Below are 18,020 nucleotides of genomic sequence, written 5' to 3'. Positions count from 1 at the left end.
AGACAAATATATATATATTTTTTAAATCCGGCACGACACTAGTAAAATCATAGTGCTATAGGTTAGTATCACCCCAATTAGGCCTATAGCCGATCAACGATTATCACGGTGGTTAACAGCGCTATTCTTCAACCCACCCTGGTCGCAATTCATCAAAAGGTTTGCATCTTGGACAGGGTTTTGGACTGAAAGCAGCTGGGATGTGGTTTCGTTTTTTGTGATTGTGTGACGTATTATTGCCTCGTAAAATAGCGATGTGCTCACCAGGACAAGTTAGACTCTAGTGAGTAGACTGGACCCAGATTTTATGGACACACTATTGATCGTTATTCCTGTACAGTGGCAGTGCTATGTGTTTCTGCAATACAGCACGAATACAGTAAGACTTTCTTAAACATTACATTTCAAAATTGCATCTTTGAACAAAAGCAGGGGAAATTAACATGAATCATACAATCAAAATAGTGATTTTTTAAAATTTATTGTCATGTTTTTTACCAGTTGGCTGTGTTCTTTACATTAATTTACTCAAGCGCCAACCATTTCTCAATGTGCTCCACCTTAAAATATTCGTTATCTTATAAAAAGTAGTAATTCTCTTGAGTTTAGATTTTCCCCCAGTAGTTATAATTGTTTTACATCATTGTAACATTATGCACTATGCAAAGCTGCAAAAAATATAGATGTTGTATCATACACATAGCGTTTTACCGCAGACTTTTATTTTTAAGGCAAATATCGAAAACCGGAAGTCTTAATGTGGCTGCCGTGACAAAATCAAATCAATCACATTTTCAAACGTTATTGGTCACATGCTTCTTAAACAACAGGTGTGGACTAGCAGTAAAATGCTTACTTACGGGCAGTTCCCAACAATGCAGAGAAAAAGACAGAGAAAGAACAGAAAAATAAAACACATAATAATAATAAATAATAATAGACACAAAATGAGTAATGATAACTTTGCTATATACAAGGGGTACAAGTACTTAGTCGATGTGAAGAGGTAATTGAGGTAGATATGTACATATAACTAGGAATAAAGTGACAGATAGTAAACCGTAGCAGCAGCGAATGTGATGAGTCAAAAAAGTTATTGCAAAAAGGGTCAATGCAGATCATCCGTGTCACTATTTGGTTAACTATTTAATAGCCTTATGGCTTGGGGGTAGAAGCTGTTCAGGGTCCTGTTGGTTCCAGACTTGGTGCATCGGTACCACTTGCCGTGCGGTAGCAGAGAGAACAGTCTATGATTTGGGTGGCTGGGGTCTTTTACAATTTTTAGGGCCTTCCTCTGACACCCCCTGGAATTTAGGTCCTGGAGGGCAGGGTCCTCAGCCCCAGTGATATATTGGGCCGTACGCACTACCGGATGCCAAGCAGTTGGCATACCAAGAGGTGATGCAGCCAGTCAAGATGCTCTCAAAGGTGCAGCTGTAGAACTTTTTGAGGATCTGAGGGCCCATGCCAAAACAATTCAACCTCCTGAGGGGGAAGAGGCCTTGTCATGCCCTCTTCATAACTGTGTTGGTATGTTTGGACCATGAAAGATTCTTAGCGATGTGGACACAGAGGAATTTGAAGCTCTCAACCCGCTCCACTACAGCCCCGTCGATGTTTCCTGTAGTCAACGATCAGCTCCTTTTTCTTGCTGATGTTGAGGGAGAGGTTGTTGTCCTGACACCACACTGCCAGGTGTCTGACCTCCTCCCTATAGGCTGTCTCATCGTCGTCGGTGATCAGGCCTACCACCGACGTGTCGTCGGCAAACTTAATGTCGTGCTCGGCCACGCAGTCGTGGGTGAACAGGGAGTACAGGAGGGAACTAAGTATGCAGCCAAGGGGCCCGCATGTTGAGGATCAGCGTGGTGGATGTGTTCATGTGTTGTTGTCTACCCTCACCACCTGCACAGGGAGGAGTTCAGTCCCAGGGTCCTTACCTTAGTGTGAGCTTGAAGGGCACTATGGTGTTGAACACTGAGCTGTAGTGAATGAACAGCATTCTCACTTGTCCAAGTGGGAAAGGGCAGTGTGGAGTCAGAGATTGCGTCATCTATGGATCTGTTGGGGCGGTATGCGAATTGGAGTGGGTCCAGGGTGTCTGGGATGACAGTATTGATGTGAGCCATGACCAGCCTTTCAAAGCATTTAATGGTTACAGTGCTACAGGGTCATTTAGCACTGTAACCATTTAGACAGGTTACCTTGGTGTTTTTTGGCACAGGGTCTATGATGGTCTGCTTGAAACATGCATCTATTACAGACTGGATCAGGGAGAGGTTGAAAATGTCAGTGAAGACACTTGCCAGCTGGTCAGCCCATGCTCTAAGTACGTGTCCTGGTAATCTGTCTGCGGCCTTGGGAATATTCACCTGTTTAAAGGTTTTACTCACATCAGCTACGGAGAGCTTGATCACACAGTCGGCTGGAACAGCTGGTGCTCTCACGCATGGTTCAATGTTGCTTGCCTCGAAGCGAGCATAGAAAGCATTTAGCTTGTCTGGTAGGCTCACGTCACTGGGCAGCTTGTGGCTGGGTTTCCCTTTGTAATCCGTGACAGTTTGCAAACTCTGCCACATTTGATTATTTATTAATGAAGCCGGTGGCTAATGTGGTAAACTCATTAAAGCTATCTGATGAGTTCCGGGAAATACATTTGTCTGTGATAGCGAAAGTCTTGTAGCTTGGCATTCACTTCATCGGACCACTTCCGCATTGAGTGTGTCACTGGTACTTGCTGTTTGAGTTTTTGCTTGTAAGCAGGAATCAGTAGGATAGAGTTATGGTCAGATTTTCCAAATGGAGGGCGAGGGAGAGCTTTGTATGCGTCTCTGTGTGTGGAGTAAAGGTGATCGGATTTCAGTTTTCCTGCATTATGTGGCTGGGAATTGTCAGGAGAGGTGGAGAATTGGAATGGTGCCCCTAGCGGTTGGAGTGCAGTAACATTCACGTCATTCATTGTACTGTGTATATTTTTCCCCTGACCCTAAATGCATTCATCCATTCCAATTCAACAGTCAGCATACCAACAATGTGGAATATTTGGTTATATATGAGAGAGATGCATATTGAAGCTAGATCAACGTTATTATTAGGATTATGATGAATAAGACACAGATAACTGCCAATAAGCAGAGGGAGAGATGACATCCTGGCCAAATGTGGTCACAAAAAATGTGATAAAGTGCCAAGTTGTTGCACAGATGAATGACACAGATTAGCTTGGTTTCAATGACAGATCAGCAACTGATCCAAGGTCTGGGTCTCCATCCACATGTTTTCAGTTTAGGAAACTGGAGCTATTAGGTAGGTTGCTTGGTTCATTTCATGGTAGTACTGCATCTGGCAACTTGAAACATTGGCATATTGTTTGCATAACATTATTAACGACCACAGAGACTGATCATTTTATACAGTCTAAGACAAACTGTATTTGTACCTTGTTATAAAAACAAAAAATATACATGACTTACTATTAGCACAATACATCATAGCATTACAACAAATAATGCAATATGTATGTTAAAGCAAGATATTACCCTTGTAAACTTAATAGTAACTGGTCTAGCTGTGCATTGTTTTTCAACTTTCCCATGCTATGAGCAGCCTAGACAACATTGGCCAGCTATGAAATCTGCAAAAGACATTCACCAGCCAGGGGAGAAACTTCAATAAGGTGCCTGGAACGTTCATAAAGTCAAATTTGCCTTAAATGCTGAAATAAATAAATAAAATTGGATTATTTTAACCCCAAACCATCCCTGCAATTGAATCTTAAAAGATTGAAGCCTCTATCTGTGACAGGCTTCATAAAATCAACAAAATCCAATCGATTAAGAAAGTGGCAACTCTCAAACACTTTTTGTCAATTACTCAACCTAGTCCTAGAATCACAGTTAAACAGAGGGAAAAGACAGTCACATTATCTAATGTGATAATCACATCACATCAATAGCACAAAACAAGTATGAATCAAGACTTCATCTTGATCTACCTGACTTACATTATTGTTTGTTCTGTTTAAAGCATTAATGAGCCTATACTGGATAACCCCAGCCATCTGGACATACGGTATTGTGTTGTAATTGTATTACCTTCTGAAAACTATCAAAGTAATGGATTCACATACATTTTTGACAACAGAAATACAGGTTCTGTACAAACAGTAAATTGCACATAATCCCTCTAAAACTAAAACTTGTAGCCTATTCTATGAAAATGTAATTAAAATGTACATATGACATCTGAAAATCTAATACACATTCACTAAATAATTAAACAACAACATGGGGAACAAGAAAGAAAACAGAACCCATGGGGGAGGTGACAATACTGTCACTGCAGTCCTTGATTAGAAATATTGTGTGGTTTCCTGGTTTAAACTCCATGTAAGTGTAAGTGAAACAGTTGCCCTTAAGAAAAGGCACTTCATCTGAATTTGTTTAAATCAGTAGAAATATCATGTCATATAAAATGATCTATGAAACTTGTGACTAATCTATGTCATGCTGCAAAAGAAGATTAAATTATTGAATAATGGCAAATATCAGATAAATGTAAAGTATCGTAAAAAATCTGCTAAATTGACAATAGCTTTTTAAGTTTAAATGTCAATGTTCCATCTGCTATAGAAACCCCTTCAGAGACATACATTCTGGGGCAGTAGGGTCACCACCAGGAATTCTTCTTACAAAAAGAAGATGCATAATTTTCAACTGCAAGATAAACATTTAGAGTAAAAAAAAGCAATATCTTGGATCTCTCATGAGGCAACTGAAGTAAAATAACTTTGCCCATGCCCCTTTAACCTATTTGATTTTAAACTCTCTAATTGACTTTGGGTCTCTCAAACTGGAATAGTAAAATGAGAATGACTTTCCAAAGCCTTGCTGATCACAGACCGTATAGCAAAGAACATCTACATTTACTTGTGTCTCTAACCTAGAACTTCTAAAGGTTTATGGGAGAGTAAGTGACAGAAAACACCAGCATCAGTAACAAAAATAGACATTTACTCTACACGTAGCTACAGTCGTATGAAAAGGTTTGGGCACCCTTCTGAGGCTGCATAATAATTTACTCTGTCGTCACAGAAAATGATCACAGTGGCGTGCCATTCATTTTCTAATAAAAGCTGAGTACTGGGGTATTGTCCAGACAAAGATTTTTAGTGTAGCAATATTAAGTTGTATGAAATTAAATCAGATGTGAAAAATAGGCTATGCAAAAATGTGGGGACCCTTGTCATTCGGTTGATTTGAATACCTGTAACTACTTAGCACTGATTAATTAGAACACACAATTGGTTTGGTGAGCTCATTAAGCCTTGAACTTCATAGACTTGTGCATCCAATCATGAGAAAAGGTATTTAAGGTGGCCAATTGCAAGTTGTTGTTCTCTTTGACTCTCCTCTGAAGTGGCAACATGGGGGCCTCAAGGGGCCTCCCGGGTGGCGCAGTGGTCTAGAGCACTGCATCGCAGTGCTAACTGCGCCACCAGAGTCTCTGGGTTCGCCCCCAGGCTCTGTCGCAGCCGGCCGCGACCGGGAGGTCCGTGGGGCGACGCACAATTGGGCTAGCGTCGTCCGGGTAAGGGAGGGTTTGGCCGGTAGGGATTTCCTTGTCTCATCGCGCTCCAGCGACTCCTGTGGCGGGCTGGGCGCAGTGCGCGCTAACCAAGGGGGCCAGGTGCACGGTGTTTCCTCCGACACATTGGTGCGGCTGGCTTCCGGGTTGGAGGCGCGCTGTGTTAAAGAAGCAGTGCGGCTTGGTTGGGTTGTGCTTCGGAGGACGCATGACTTTCGACCTTCGTCTCTCCCGAGCCCGTACGGGAGTTGTAGCGATGAGACAAGATAGTAATTACTAGCGATTGGATACCACAAAAATTGGGGAGAAAAGGGGATACATTTTTTTTTTTAAACATGGGGGCCTCAAAACAACTCTCAAATGACCAGTAAACAAAGATTGTTCAACATTATGGTTTAGAGGAAGGCTACAAAAAAGCTATCAGTGTCCACTGTGAGGAACATAGTGAGGAAATGGAAGACCACAGGCACAGTTCTTGTTAAGGCCAGAAGTGGCAGGCCAAGTCAAATATTGGCGAGGCAAAGGATGGTGAGAACGGTCAAAAACAGCTCACAGACCACCTCCAAAGACCTACAACATCATCTTGCTGCAGATGGTGTCACTGTGCATCGTTCAACAATTCAGCGCACTTTGCACAAGGAGAAGCTGTATGAGAGAGTGATGCGGAAGAAGCCTTTTCTGCACACACGTCACAAACAGAGTCGCTTGAGGTATGCAAACGCACATTTGGACAAGCCAGCTTCATTTTGGAATAAGGTGCTGTGGACTGATGAAACAAAGATTGAGTTATTTGGTCATAACAAGGGACGTTATGCATGGCGGCAAAAGAACACAGCGTTCCAAGAAATACACTTGCTACCCACAGTCAAATTTGGTGGGGGTTCCATCATGCTGTGGGGCTGTGTGGCCAGTGCCGGTACTGGGAATCTTGTTAAAGTTGAGGGTCTCATGGATTCCACTCAATATCAGCAGATTCTTGGGAATAATGTTGAAGAATCAGTCACAAAGTTGAAGTTACGCCGGCGCTGGATATTTCAACAAGACAACGACCCAAAACACTGCTCAAAATCTACCTGGGCATTTATGCAGAGGAACAAGTACAATGTTCTGGAATGGCCATCCCAGTCACCAGACCTGAATATCAGTGAGAATCTGTGGGATGATTTGAAGCGGGCTGTCCATGCTCGGCAACCATCAAACCTAACTGGAGATGTTTTGTAAGGAGGAATGGTCCAAAATACCTTCATCCAGAATCCAGACACTCATTAGAGGCTATGGGAAGCATCTAGAGGCTGTTATTTTAGCAAAAGAAGGCTCTACTAAATAATGATGTGATTTTTCTATTGGGGTGCCCAAATTTATGCACCTGTAATTTTGTTTTGATGCATATTGCACATTTTCTGTTAATCCAATAAACCTAATTTCACTACTGAAATATTACTGTGTCCATCAGTTATTTGATAGATCAAAATGAAATTGCTGACCCAAACACCCAATTATTTATAAATGGAAATCATGGAAATTGTCAGGGGTGCCCAAAGTTTTTCATACGACTGTATATACAGTACATGAGAAATTTCATCAGCTTGCTAAATTGCATCCAGTTAATTTGTGAAGGCTTTCTCTCGCGACCATCAAAGTGGCTAACACAGAAACGCAAAGCGTAGAAAACATAATAGCATAAGTAAGAATTAAGCCAAAAGGACAGACAACACTGTAATCACAATATGAGATTAACTTGACTCTTTTCTGAAAAACTTGATGGTCCACAAGCTTGGATGAACACAAAAAATCCCAGAGTTTAACACAATAAAACAGCCAATGATAGCCTAGGTTAATGTCGTTTATAAAAAAGAAACAGAGGTCACAACTATTCAATAAGGAAACAGAACAACAACTGTCTGACTGACTCAGCACTTCATAGGTTTCAGTTCTTGAAAAGGGGGAATAACATTGACAACCCTTTTTCTCTCTCAACCTGAGGGACCAGGAAGGAGATCAGTCAGCCTATTACGACACAAGTCCACCTCACAACAAAAAACACAGTGACAGACAGGAAGGGAGAGAGTTCTGTCTTCCCACTGCTTTACCACCATGTGATCTTGAACTCGTAGATTGGCCTCTTGCAGTAGTAGTGGTTGATGAGGTGTTTGTCGCAGACGCCGATGCATTGCTGGTCGGCAGTGATGCCGCGCTCCGCCAGGTCGCTGACAATGCAGTGGAGCAAGTCGTAAACATCCGCCACCGCCTCCCAGGGCCCGAACGACACATCCACCTCACAGTGGTGTTCGAACAGTTTGGCCTCGCTCTCCGTGCGCTCGAAGCGCAGTGAGTTGAAGAGTGGCCGCTCGTACGGCGTGATGGGCATCTCCTCCTTGTACACGCAGATCTTCAGCTTGGCGAAGCGCGCCTTCCTCTGCATGGCCCGCAGCTTGGCGATCTCCACGATGCGCTCCAGATTATCTGGAAACAATACAAGGGATAACTTACTTCACTCCAAGTTTTTCCAAAATAGTTAATTGACACATTTCCATTTACTTCACACATTTCTACTTTATTATAGTCAATGCCACTTAAAAGGCCCAATGCAGCCGTTTTTATCTCAACATCAAGTCATTTCTAGGTTCCATTCAAAAAGAAAAATAGCTTTTTATCCAAAATTGATTTCTCAAGCAATAATTTTGCTTGGACTGTCTGGGAGTGGTCTGAGTGAGGGACTAATTGGAGTGGCCTAATGGGAGGATACGTAACCTGAAAACTAGCTGTTATTGGTAGAGAGGTTTAAACGCTTTTCGTTATTAACTTATAGAGCTTGGTGATGTCACCAGGCAAGCCAAAACCCCACCCATGTAAAACCTGCTGATTAGAAGGTCTTTTGTAAAATGTACACTACATGCCCAAAAGTATGTGTACACCTGCTCGACAAACATCTCATTCCAAAGTCATGGGCATTAACATGGAGTTGGTCCCCCCTTTGCTGCTATAACAGCCTCCACTCTTCTGGGAAGGCTTCGCATTGGATCAGGTATTCCCAAACTGGGGTACACGCCATTGCCGTCAGGGGTACGCCAAATAAAAATGACGTTTTTTTCTCCCCTGAGTAGCCTCGTTTCACTGCCAAAAATAAAATGAAACAATCTAGTGTTCAGCGAAATAACAACAATGTCAAATACAGGTAGCCTAGTCAAATAATTAACATCCAATCACATTACTCTCTCGCGGGAAACCTTCACTCTAGTGCAGACATTTAGAAAAGAAACATGACAATTTGAAAAACAAGCCACAGGAGTTTGTTGAGCGAGAATAAAGACGACTTTCGAGTAGTAAGACGTATAAAACCAACAGATACCATTAATAAGAAGGGGCTAGAAGTGTCTTATATGGTGAGCTAAGTTACCAAGTGGCTAAGACAGGCAAGCCCCATACTATTGTGGAGGACTTAATTCTTCCTGCTTCCGCGGATATGGCTGGGACAATGCTGGGGGAAAAGGCCAAAAAAAACTATACAGACAATGCCTTCATCAAACAACACTGTTTCACAACGCATCAGCAGGAGATGTTTTGAAACAATTACTGCTTCACATACAGGCCAGTGAATTATATGCGTTACAGCTGAATGAGTCAACAGACGTGGCGGGCCTGGCACAACTCCTGGTATATGTCCGTTACGTTTATGGGGGGTCAATTAAGGAAGACATCCTCTTCTGCAAACCAGGACAACATGAGAGGATATTTTTAAAGTACTGGACAGCTTTGTGACATCAAATGGACATTGGTGGTAAAGATGTGTTGGTATCTGTACTGATGGCACAAAAGCCATGACGGGGAGACATAGTGTAGGGGTAACGCACGTGCAAGCAGTTGCTCCCGACGCCACTTGGGTACGCATCCACCGAGAGGCTCTTGTTGCCAAGGGAATGCCTGACAGCTTGAAAGACGTTTTGGACACTACAGTGAAAATGGTTAACTTTGTTAATACAAGGCCCCTGAACTCTCGTGAATTTTCTGCATTATGCAATGATATGGGCAGCGCTTGTAACACTTTTACAACATACAGAAAGAAGTGAGCTGGTTATCAAGTGGCAAAGTATTGACACGTTTTTTAAAATTGAGATACGGGCTTGAAGTTTTCTTCACTGACCATAATTTTCACTTGTCTGACCGCTTGCATGAGGACGAGTTTCTCACACAACAGACCTATCTGGATGATGTTTTTTCTCACCTGAATATAAGATTACAGGGACTCTCCGCAACTATATTCAATGTGCGGGACAAAATTGAGGCTATGATTAAGAAGTTGGAGCTCCTTTCTGTCTGCATTAACAAGGACAACACACAGGTCTTTGTATCATTGTATGTTTTTTTTGTGTGCAAATGAACTCAAGCTTACGGACAATGTCAAATGTGATATAGCGAAGCACCTGAGTGAGCTGGGAGCGCAATTACGCAGGTACTTTACCGAAATGGACGACACAAACAACTGGATTCGTTATCCCTTTCATGCCCTGCCTCCAGTCCACTGACCGATATCTGAACAAGAGAGCCTCATCGAAATTGCAACAAGCGGTTCTGTGAAAATTTAATTTAATCAGAAGCCACTGTCAGATTTCTGGACAGGGCTGCGCTTAGAGTTTCTTGCCTTGGCGAATCGCGCTGTTAAGACACTGATGCCCTTTGTAATCACGTACCTATGTGAGAGTGGATTCTCGGCCTTCACTAGCATGAAAACTAAATACAGGCACAGACTGTGTGGAAAATGATTTAAGACAGACTCTCTGTTTTTAGCATCCTTTCAACCACACCGTTCTCATTAATCTGTGGTGAGTTAATCACAATTTTTTATGAACAAATAAGGTTTAATATGTAAGATGGCTAAATAAAGAGCAAAAGTATTGATTATTATTATATTATTATTTGTGCCCTGGTCCTATAAGAGCTCTTTGTCACTTCCCACGAACCGGGTTGTGACAAAAACACTCATTGTCATTGTACTCTGTAGCTTTAAGATTTCCCTTTACTGGAACTAAGGGGCTGAGCCCGAACCATGAAAAACAGCCCCAGACCATTATTCCTCTTCCACCAAACTTTACAGTTGGCACTATATATTCGGGCAGGTAGCGGTTCTCCTGGCATCCGCCAAATCCAGGTTCGTCCGTCGGACTGCCAGATGGTGAAGCCTGATTCATCACTCCAGAGAACGCATTTCCAATGCTCCAGAGTCCAGGCGGCGAGCTTTACACCAATCCAGCCGACGCTTGGTACGGTGATCTTAGGCTTGTGTGTGGCTGCTCGACCATGGAAACCCATTTCTTGAAGCTCCCGACGAACAGTTATTGTGGTTACATTGCTTCCAGAGGAAATTTGGAACTCGGTAGTGAGTTCTGCTCTCGCTCTCTGGCATCATCACGATGGCAGAGAGTGGGCGCCCATAGACCCATTCATGCAATTAGTATGGGAGGACGAGGCTCAAAGAGAAAGAGCGATAGATAGGAATAGAAAGAAAGAAAGAGCGAGAGAGGCATCAGCGTAGGATTAATCACATGCTAGTCTCTCATCTGCCTGTCTGCCTGTTTCTATCTCTGCCTAACCCAGCCCCTGGTGGGAGACACATTGTCTGTTTCAAAGGCAGTATTCCAGAGATTTCCTGTTTGAAAAAGCTAAGATGGGGATGAAAAGATGGATAATAGTTTCTATGGACCACCTGGGTGTAATGAGTTTATGGTGCCTCCTATTACACCCATAAAAATGCATTATAACATTTGCTAAGCATTTATAAAAGTATATATGAATTCATAACTACATAGAACATATTCTAGGGTGTCCACCCACTCTGTGCAGAGCGCTTTGGTGATGACATTTCACTTCCTTATGTTATAAAATACATTTTTACAAAGACAAATTAGTTCTGAATCATTCAGTGGGGTCTTTAACATACACTACATGGCTAAAAGTATGTGGACACCTGCTCTTTGAACATCTCATTCCAAAATCATGGGCATTGATATGGAGTTGGTCCCCCCTTTGCTGCTACAACAGCCTCCACTCTTCTGGGAAGGCTTTCCACTAGATGTTGGAACATTCAGCCACAAGAACATTAATGGGTTTGAAGTCAGGGCTCTGTACAGGCCAGTCAAGTTCTTCCACACAAATCTCGACAAACCATTTCTGTATGGACCTTGCTTTGTACACGGGGCATTGTCATGCCGCAACAGGAAAGGTCCTTCCCTAACCTGTTACCACAAAGTTGGAAGCACAGAATCGTCTAGAATGTCATTGTACGCTGTAGAGCACAGGTGTCAAACTCATTCCACGGGGGGCCGAGTGTCTGCGGGTTTTCGTTCCTCCCTTGTACTTGATTGATGAATTAACATCACTAATTAGTTAGGAACTCCCCACACCTGGTTGTCTAGGGCTTTATTGAAAGGAAAAACCAAAAACCTGCAGACACTAGGCCCTCCGTGGAATGAGTTTGACACCCCTGCTGTAGAGTTAAGATTTCCCTTCACTGGAACTAAGGGGCTGAGCCCGAACCATGAAAAACAGCCCCAGACCATTATTCCTCTTCCACCAAACTTTACAGTTGGCACTATGCATTTGTGCAGGTAGTCTTCTCCTGGCATCCGCCAACCCCAGATTTGTCCGCCAGACTGTCAGATGGTGAAGCGTGATTCATCACTCTAGAGAACGCATTTCCACTGCTCCAAAGTCCAGGCGGCGAGCTTTACACCACTCCAGCCGACGCTTGGTACGGTGATCTTAGGCTTGTGTGTGGCTGCTCGACCATGGAAACCCATTTCTTGAAGCTCCCGTCGAACAGTTATTGTGGTGACATTGCTTCCAGAGGCAGTTTTGAACTCGGTAGTGAGTGGTGCAAACGAGGACAGACGATTTTTATGCGCTTCAGCATTCAGCGGTCCCGTTCTGTGAGCTTGTGTGGCCTATCACTTCGCGGCTAAGCTTTTGTGGCTCCTAGATGTTTCCACTTCACAATGTCAGCACTTAAAGTTGACAGAGGCAAATCTAGCAGGACAGAAATTTCACAAACTGACTTGTTGGAAAGGTAGCATTCTATGACGATGCCACGTTGAAAGTCACTGAGCTCGTCAGTACAGGCTAATGTTTATCAAAGGAGATTGCATGGCTGTGTGCTCAATTATATACATCTGTCACCAACAGGTGTGGCTGACATAGCTGAATCCACTCATTTGAATGGGGTGTCCACATACTTTTAGCCATGTAGTGCATTTTCAACCAGCAACTATCAGGAAGTAACACTGATCACATTTTTTGACACTTTTAAAGTGTTAGTTTCCTCATCTGTTGTCCAATATGATACAACACAGGAAAACAGATTTTGACTGCACTGTGCCTTTACACATAAGCAACCATACGCAATAGGGTTAGCGGGTGAAAGTAGAGTGCCAGTTACCCTTGTAGTAGGGCAGGAGGTCGAGGAAGGCCTGGCGGACTTTCTCTCCTGTGAGTGGCTGAGTGTCCTCCAAGCTGTCTAACAGTGGACCAATAGCATAGTAGAGGGCCTCCCTGTGTACCGCCCTCACATGATCCCTCTGAGGTAGCTCGCCCTCGCGCAGGAAGTTCAGGATGTCCCTATAAAAGGAACATGCAAACACACACGGTTTTGAGTTGAAATTGCATCCACCATCCTTCATCATCTGTTTATTCAACCTTATCTAGACATGGATAGACCACCTTGCCATTTTGTCAGTCAACCTGTTAATGGTGCTTTCATGTCAAAAGTGTTGTAGAATAAGGGTCTGGCATGCTCACTCACTATTATTAACATGTAAAAAGCATGTTTTGCCGCAGGCTATTTGAAGAGTGCTCACCTGAAATATGCCCCATCCCGGTCAATGAAGAAGCGACCTTCAGCATCACGTGGGATGTGATGGCGTCCACTGAACATGGCGGCGAGCATGGTGTCTTCATAGCGCCGTAATGTGGACAGACGGGTGGTGAAGAAGGTGCCACCCACATTGAGAGAAATTACCTCAGGAAACTACGAGTGATTGGAAAAAAATCAGGACAGTTTATTATCCATTTTGGAAGGTCTGCGCATAAAATACAGTAAATGTTATTATTTTAAAAGGTGGATTCCATTAGATACCATAATCAGGAATTCATTTTTTTTTTTTTATTACGTTTACATAACAACATCAGACCAATTTTACTAAACTTTTTCAAATGTGACAAGTGCAAATACAGAACTCATCAACAATAAATAACTATTGTCATTGTCTTTTGTTTTCTTCTATCACCTCTAATCTTGGGGCTCCCGAGTGGCGCAGTGATCTAAGGCACTGCATCTCAGTGATAGAGGCGTCATTAGTGTGCTAGTTCGATTCCAGGCTGTATCACAACCGGCCATGATTGGGAGTCCCATAGGGCGGCGCACAATTTGCCCAGCATCGTGCGGGTTAGGGTCGGGTGTCATTGTAAATAAGAATTTGTTCTTAACTGACTTGCCTAGTTAAATAAGGTTTAAATACGATTTTTGCAGTTGCTTCACAGTAGCCAAATAAATAAATATACACACATACAGTACCAGTCAAAAGTTTGGACGTACCTACTCATTCAAGGGTTTTTCTTTATTAGTACTATTTTCTACATTGTAGAATAATAGTGAAATAAATCAAAACTATGGATTCATGTAGTAACCAAAGAAGTGTTAAATCAAAATATCTTTTAGATTCTTCAAAGTAGCCACCTTTTGCCTTGATGACAGCTTTGTATTTGTTTATTATTTTTATTTAACTAGGCAAGGCAGTTAAGAACAAATTCTTATTTACAATGACGTCTTACCCCGGCCAAATCCTCCCTTAACCCGGACGACGCTGGGCCAATTGTGCACCGCCCTATGGGATTCAAGATCACAGCCAGTTGTGATACAGCCCGAGATCGAACCCGGGTCTGTAGTGATGTCTCTAGCACTGCGATGCAGTGCCTTAGACCACTGTGCCACTGTTTAACACTTTTTTGGTTACTACATGATTCCATATCTGTTAATTCATAGCTTTGAGGTCTTCACTATTATTCTACAATGTAGAATATAGTCAAAATACAATAGTAAAAATAAAGAAATACCCTTGAATGAGTAGGTGTGTCTAAACAAATAAAACCCACAAATGTTGTTTACTTGATAGCTACCTACACAAATAGCAATCTCGAATAAATGTGTTATTAACAAGATAAAAATGTATTAAAAGACTTAAAAGCAATACAAATAAAGTTGTCCAGTAGGCATCTACATATATATTTAAGCAATAAGGCACAAGCGGGGGTGTGGTAATATGTCCAATATACCACGGCTAAGGGCGGTTCTTTGGAGTGCCTGGACACAGCCCTTAGCCATGGTATCAGCAATAAAAGGATGGGATTACTGCTAAGGATATTATAATCACAAGGCAGATATCGACCAGACATATTGGGCCCATCATCAAAAGTGACAGTCATTAGACATGACACTATAGGCAAGGGTTTCCCTTACACGATTCAAGATCAATCCCAGTGAGGGGCTGTCACAGAAAATAAGAGCCAATTGGGCTATCCCTCTGTGTGGGCGGTGAACCAATCGTGGTAAAGACCACACCGGAAGAAGAAATACATGGGCAGCGTTCAGTACGTGTTTACGTTCTGGAACGTTCAACTGAACGTGTGCTGTACTGAAGACCAGTTGAAAAACAGGGCAGGGTTGGGTTGTGGAACGCTGTGAGCATGGCCACTGGCCTTTAAATAAGTAACTTTGCTTCAAGCCACACCTCACAACACATCAAACGGTAGCAAACGTATCTCAAAGTCTGTTCAAGAACGTACAATAATGTTTTGGGGAAACGTGTCGTTCAGTACAACCCGTTACGCAACGTAGCAAGCGTTCAAACGAACTGAACGTACCTACGTTGCCTGTGGAGACGGATCCATGTAATTTACAGTTTGATCTATCTAAAACCAATGCTGAATTGTACAGAAAAGGTGCAAAGATAATGAGATTCTCAGCGATAACGACGTCTATATAGCCATTGAACTCACATCCTAATTAAGCACCTTTAGTCACAAAGGTCCCTGGATAAACAACAACAAACGCCCATCTCCTCACCTCTGGAGATGGCGATGCGTTTAACGTGGTGCTGAGAGACTTGCCCAGATTTAGGTTCGGTGCGGGAGTGGATGGCTTTCGGAAATCACTCTTCACAGAGCCTGCACTAGACATTGCATCGCCTGGTTTTTCAGCATCACTAGCGGTTGAAAAAAACACCATTACTCTCGACTGAGGGAGTGCTCGCCTCTCCTGAGCGAACCCCCTTAACCGCGAAGGAGCCACGGGTAAAGGGCTGGACATGTTGAAAGAGAGCGGCGGTCGTTCTCCATTGGAAGCCTCGTCAGATCCATACTGCTGCATGCACACACACCAGTTCTGTGAGTGGCCAGTGCATCCGGTGAACTCAAATCAATCACCAAGGATAAAGCACAATCCACGTTTGATTGTAAGGGATGACAGGACAACACTGTAATCAACCTAGGGGTGATACGTGTCAGCTGATAGGGACATTTACAGTATGGTATGAGATAATAGTCCCCTTTACCTACTTTGCGTGTACTCCCATTAACGCCCTCTGTCTGACATATTGCAATAAGGCAGCTTGGAGTAGAAATGTCTCCATGGAGAAACACACGTTACGCCAACTGAGCGTGTTCTGTACAATAGCCTATGGGTTGCTTAGCCTACGTTTAATTCGTAGTTTATATCCTTTCAAGTATTCCGACTATGCGTATGTTACACTGAAAATGAGACTAACCAATGAAAACCGTGATTTTATACCGACAAAAAACAACACACCTTTCAAGAAGATTGTAAATGCATAATAAACTCAATAATACATTTGCGGGCTCCAGATAGCACGACAAAGTTCCGCTATAATGTAACCCAAGTCAAGCGTGATAATATCAGAGATGCTCTATATCCCTCAAACTCAACTGTGGACCTCGAAGCCGGTTCCACTGCATTTTTCATCGTTCCCCTCTAATCAGGGACTGATTTAGACCTGGGACATCAGGTGTGTGCAATTATTTATCAGGTAGAACAGAATGCCAGCAGGCTGCAGACCTCGTAGGGTTATGCCGCGTTCAAAACCTTCTGGGAACTTGGAAAAGTAAGAGGTCAAATTATGACTTCAGTGATCTTCAGGTCGCAGCACTAGAAAGAGGCCCAAGTTCCCGAGTTGGAATTCCGATTTGGATGACCGTTCAAATCATTTTTTCCCAGTCGGAGCTTGTTTTTATCCAGTTCCCTGTTTTGAACGCACTGAAGTTGGATATTTCAGAGTTCCTAGTTGTTTTGAACACGGCAATAAGAGTTGAGTACCCCTGCTCAAAAGCCGTGCGCGCAAATTGGTGGCAAAACAAGGGGGAGTTCTTATAGAACGCCAGAAAAAAAGCCTATTTACATGTTGCTTATGAGTGAATTTCACACTAATTTTTGATTATAATCTAATTTTAAGGCTCTTATGAATATCCTGCTTAATATAATGTGTGTCATCATCTCAAATGAACTGCATTATTCTTCTTCTTTTTTTAAAAACCACTTCAACCAGTAAAATGGCTCTTTGGCTAGCTTGTGCTACAAGCTACAGCCTATATTAATGAGCGTTAGCATTCTAGCTAACTGCTGCATCCAAAATAGTGTAGCGATCCGCCCAGACAGCTGTGTTATGTTATTAGTTGGTTGTGTTGTACTTACCAGTACCCAGTGTTCACGGGGTCCGACATGCTAATCAACCTGCTATCTGCCAATCACGGGAATGCTCTGATGCCGGGCATCCTGGTGGAGTGGCGGCGGGGGGCGATTGCAAGTTAAGACCATGTTTACCCATTGTTCTCTTGCGTATGGTTTTCACAAGAGAAGGTCACAGTTGTTTTATAGGGTATCTTTCATTTATTTGGCGTGGGCTACGGCCAAACAGTAGCCTGTGTGGAGTTGGGTTAATAAACCTTAAACTCAATCCATTGTCCCTTAATGATCTAGCCAGGTCATTACAATAGTTATTTTTCAAAGATCAAAAACAAATATAGTCTTAGCAACTGTTTCAAGCAACAATCAAAATATCACTGTAAGCGTATGATAACCTTCAAAAATATTTTCTTTTGAAGTCACGAAGATCTAGGCAATGTTGAATGGGTGTAGATGGTGAGGGCTTTCTTACTGTTGCCAAGAGTCGCACGCATCTTTGCGTGATGCCAGTGTCTCATGAACTGGAAAAGGGTCTAATGGGGAGATGGTCTTGTATGGAGCGAGATAGCTGCCAAAAGGTTGAATGTATGTATCGTTAGGATCGTAAAAAAATCTATAAGTAAATTATGATCGTAAGAAAAGCCATGCGTGAAACATGAAATGTAAACGTTACATTTGATATGTACACTTA

General features: G+C 42.7%; 1 protein-coding gene across 1 annotated transcript; it reads right to left on the bottom strand.

Moving 5' to 3' along the window:
• Positions 1-3,403: 3,403 nt before the first annotated feature.
• Positions 3,404-16,619, bottom strand: LOC129818442 (BTB/POZ domain-containing protein KCTD7-like). Its single transcript, XM_055874310.1, has 4 exons — positions 15,698-16,619; positions 13,434-13,603; positions 13,016-13,194; positions 3,404-8,049 (listed from the first exon to the last, which is right to left on the bottom strand). The coding sequence occupies exons 1-4, from the start codon at positions 15,998-16,000 to the stop codon at positions 7,673-7,675; spliced, it is 1,029 nt and encodes a 342-aa protein (XP_055730285.1). The 5' UTR covers positions 16,001-16,619; the 3' UTR covers positions 3,404-7,672.
• Between the last annotated feature and the right edge of the window lie 1,401 nt (positions 16,620-18,020).

The sequence above is a fragment of the Salvelinus fontinalis genome, chromosome 2 (genome assembly GCF_029448725.1).
Source record: "Salvelinus fontinalis isolate EN_2023a chromosome 2, ASM2944872v1, whole genome shotgun sequence".
Taxonomy (NCBI): domain Eukaryota; kingdom Metazoa; phylum Chordata; class Actinopteri; order Salmoniformes; family Salmonidae; genus Salvelinus; species Salvelinus fontinalis.
This window is presented reverse-complemented; position numbering and strand designations above follow the sequence as displayed.

Bases quoted from the DNA above. Each gene is read 5' to 3' on its own strand.
- LOC129818442 (XM_055874310.1), bottom strand. From the start codon at position 16,000: ATGCAGCAGTATGGATCTGACGAGGCTTCCAATGGAGAACGACCGCCG. The intron at 13,604-15,697 runs GTGAGGAGATGG...AATCACTCGTAG, and splicing joins ACGCATCGCCATCTCCAGAG to TTTCCTGAGGTAATTTCTCT. The intron at 8,050-13,015 runs GTAACTGGCACT...TATTGTTTCCAG, and splicing joins CCTCCTGCCCTACTACAAGG to ATAATCTGGAGCGCATCGTG.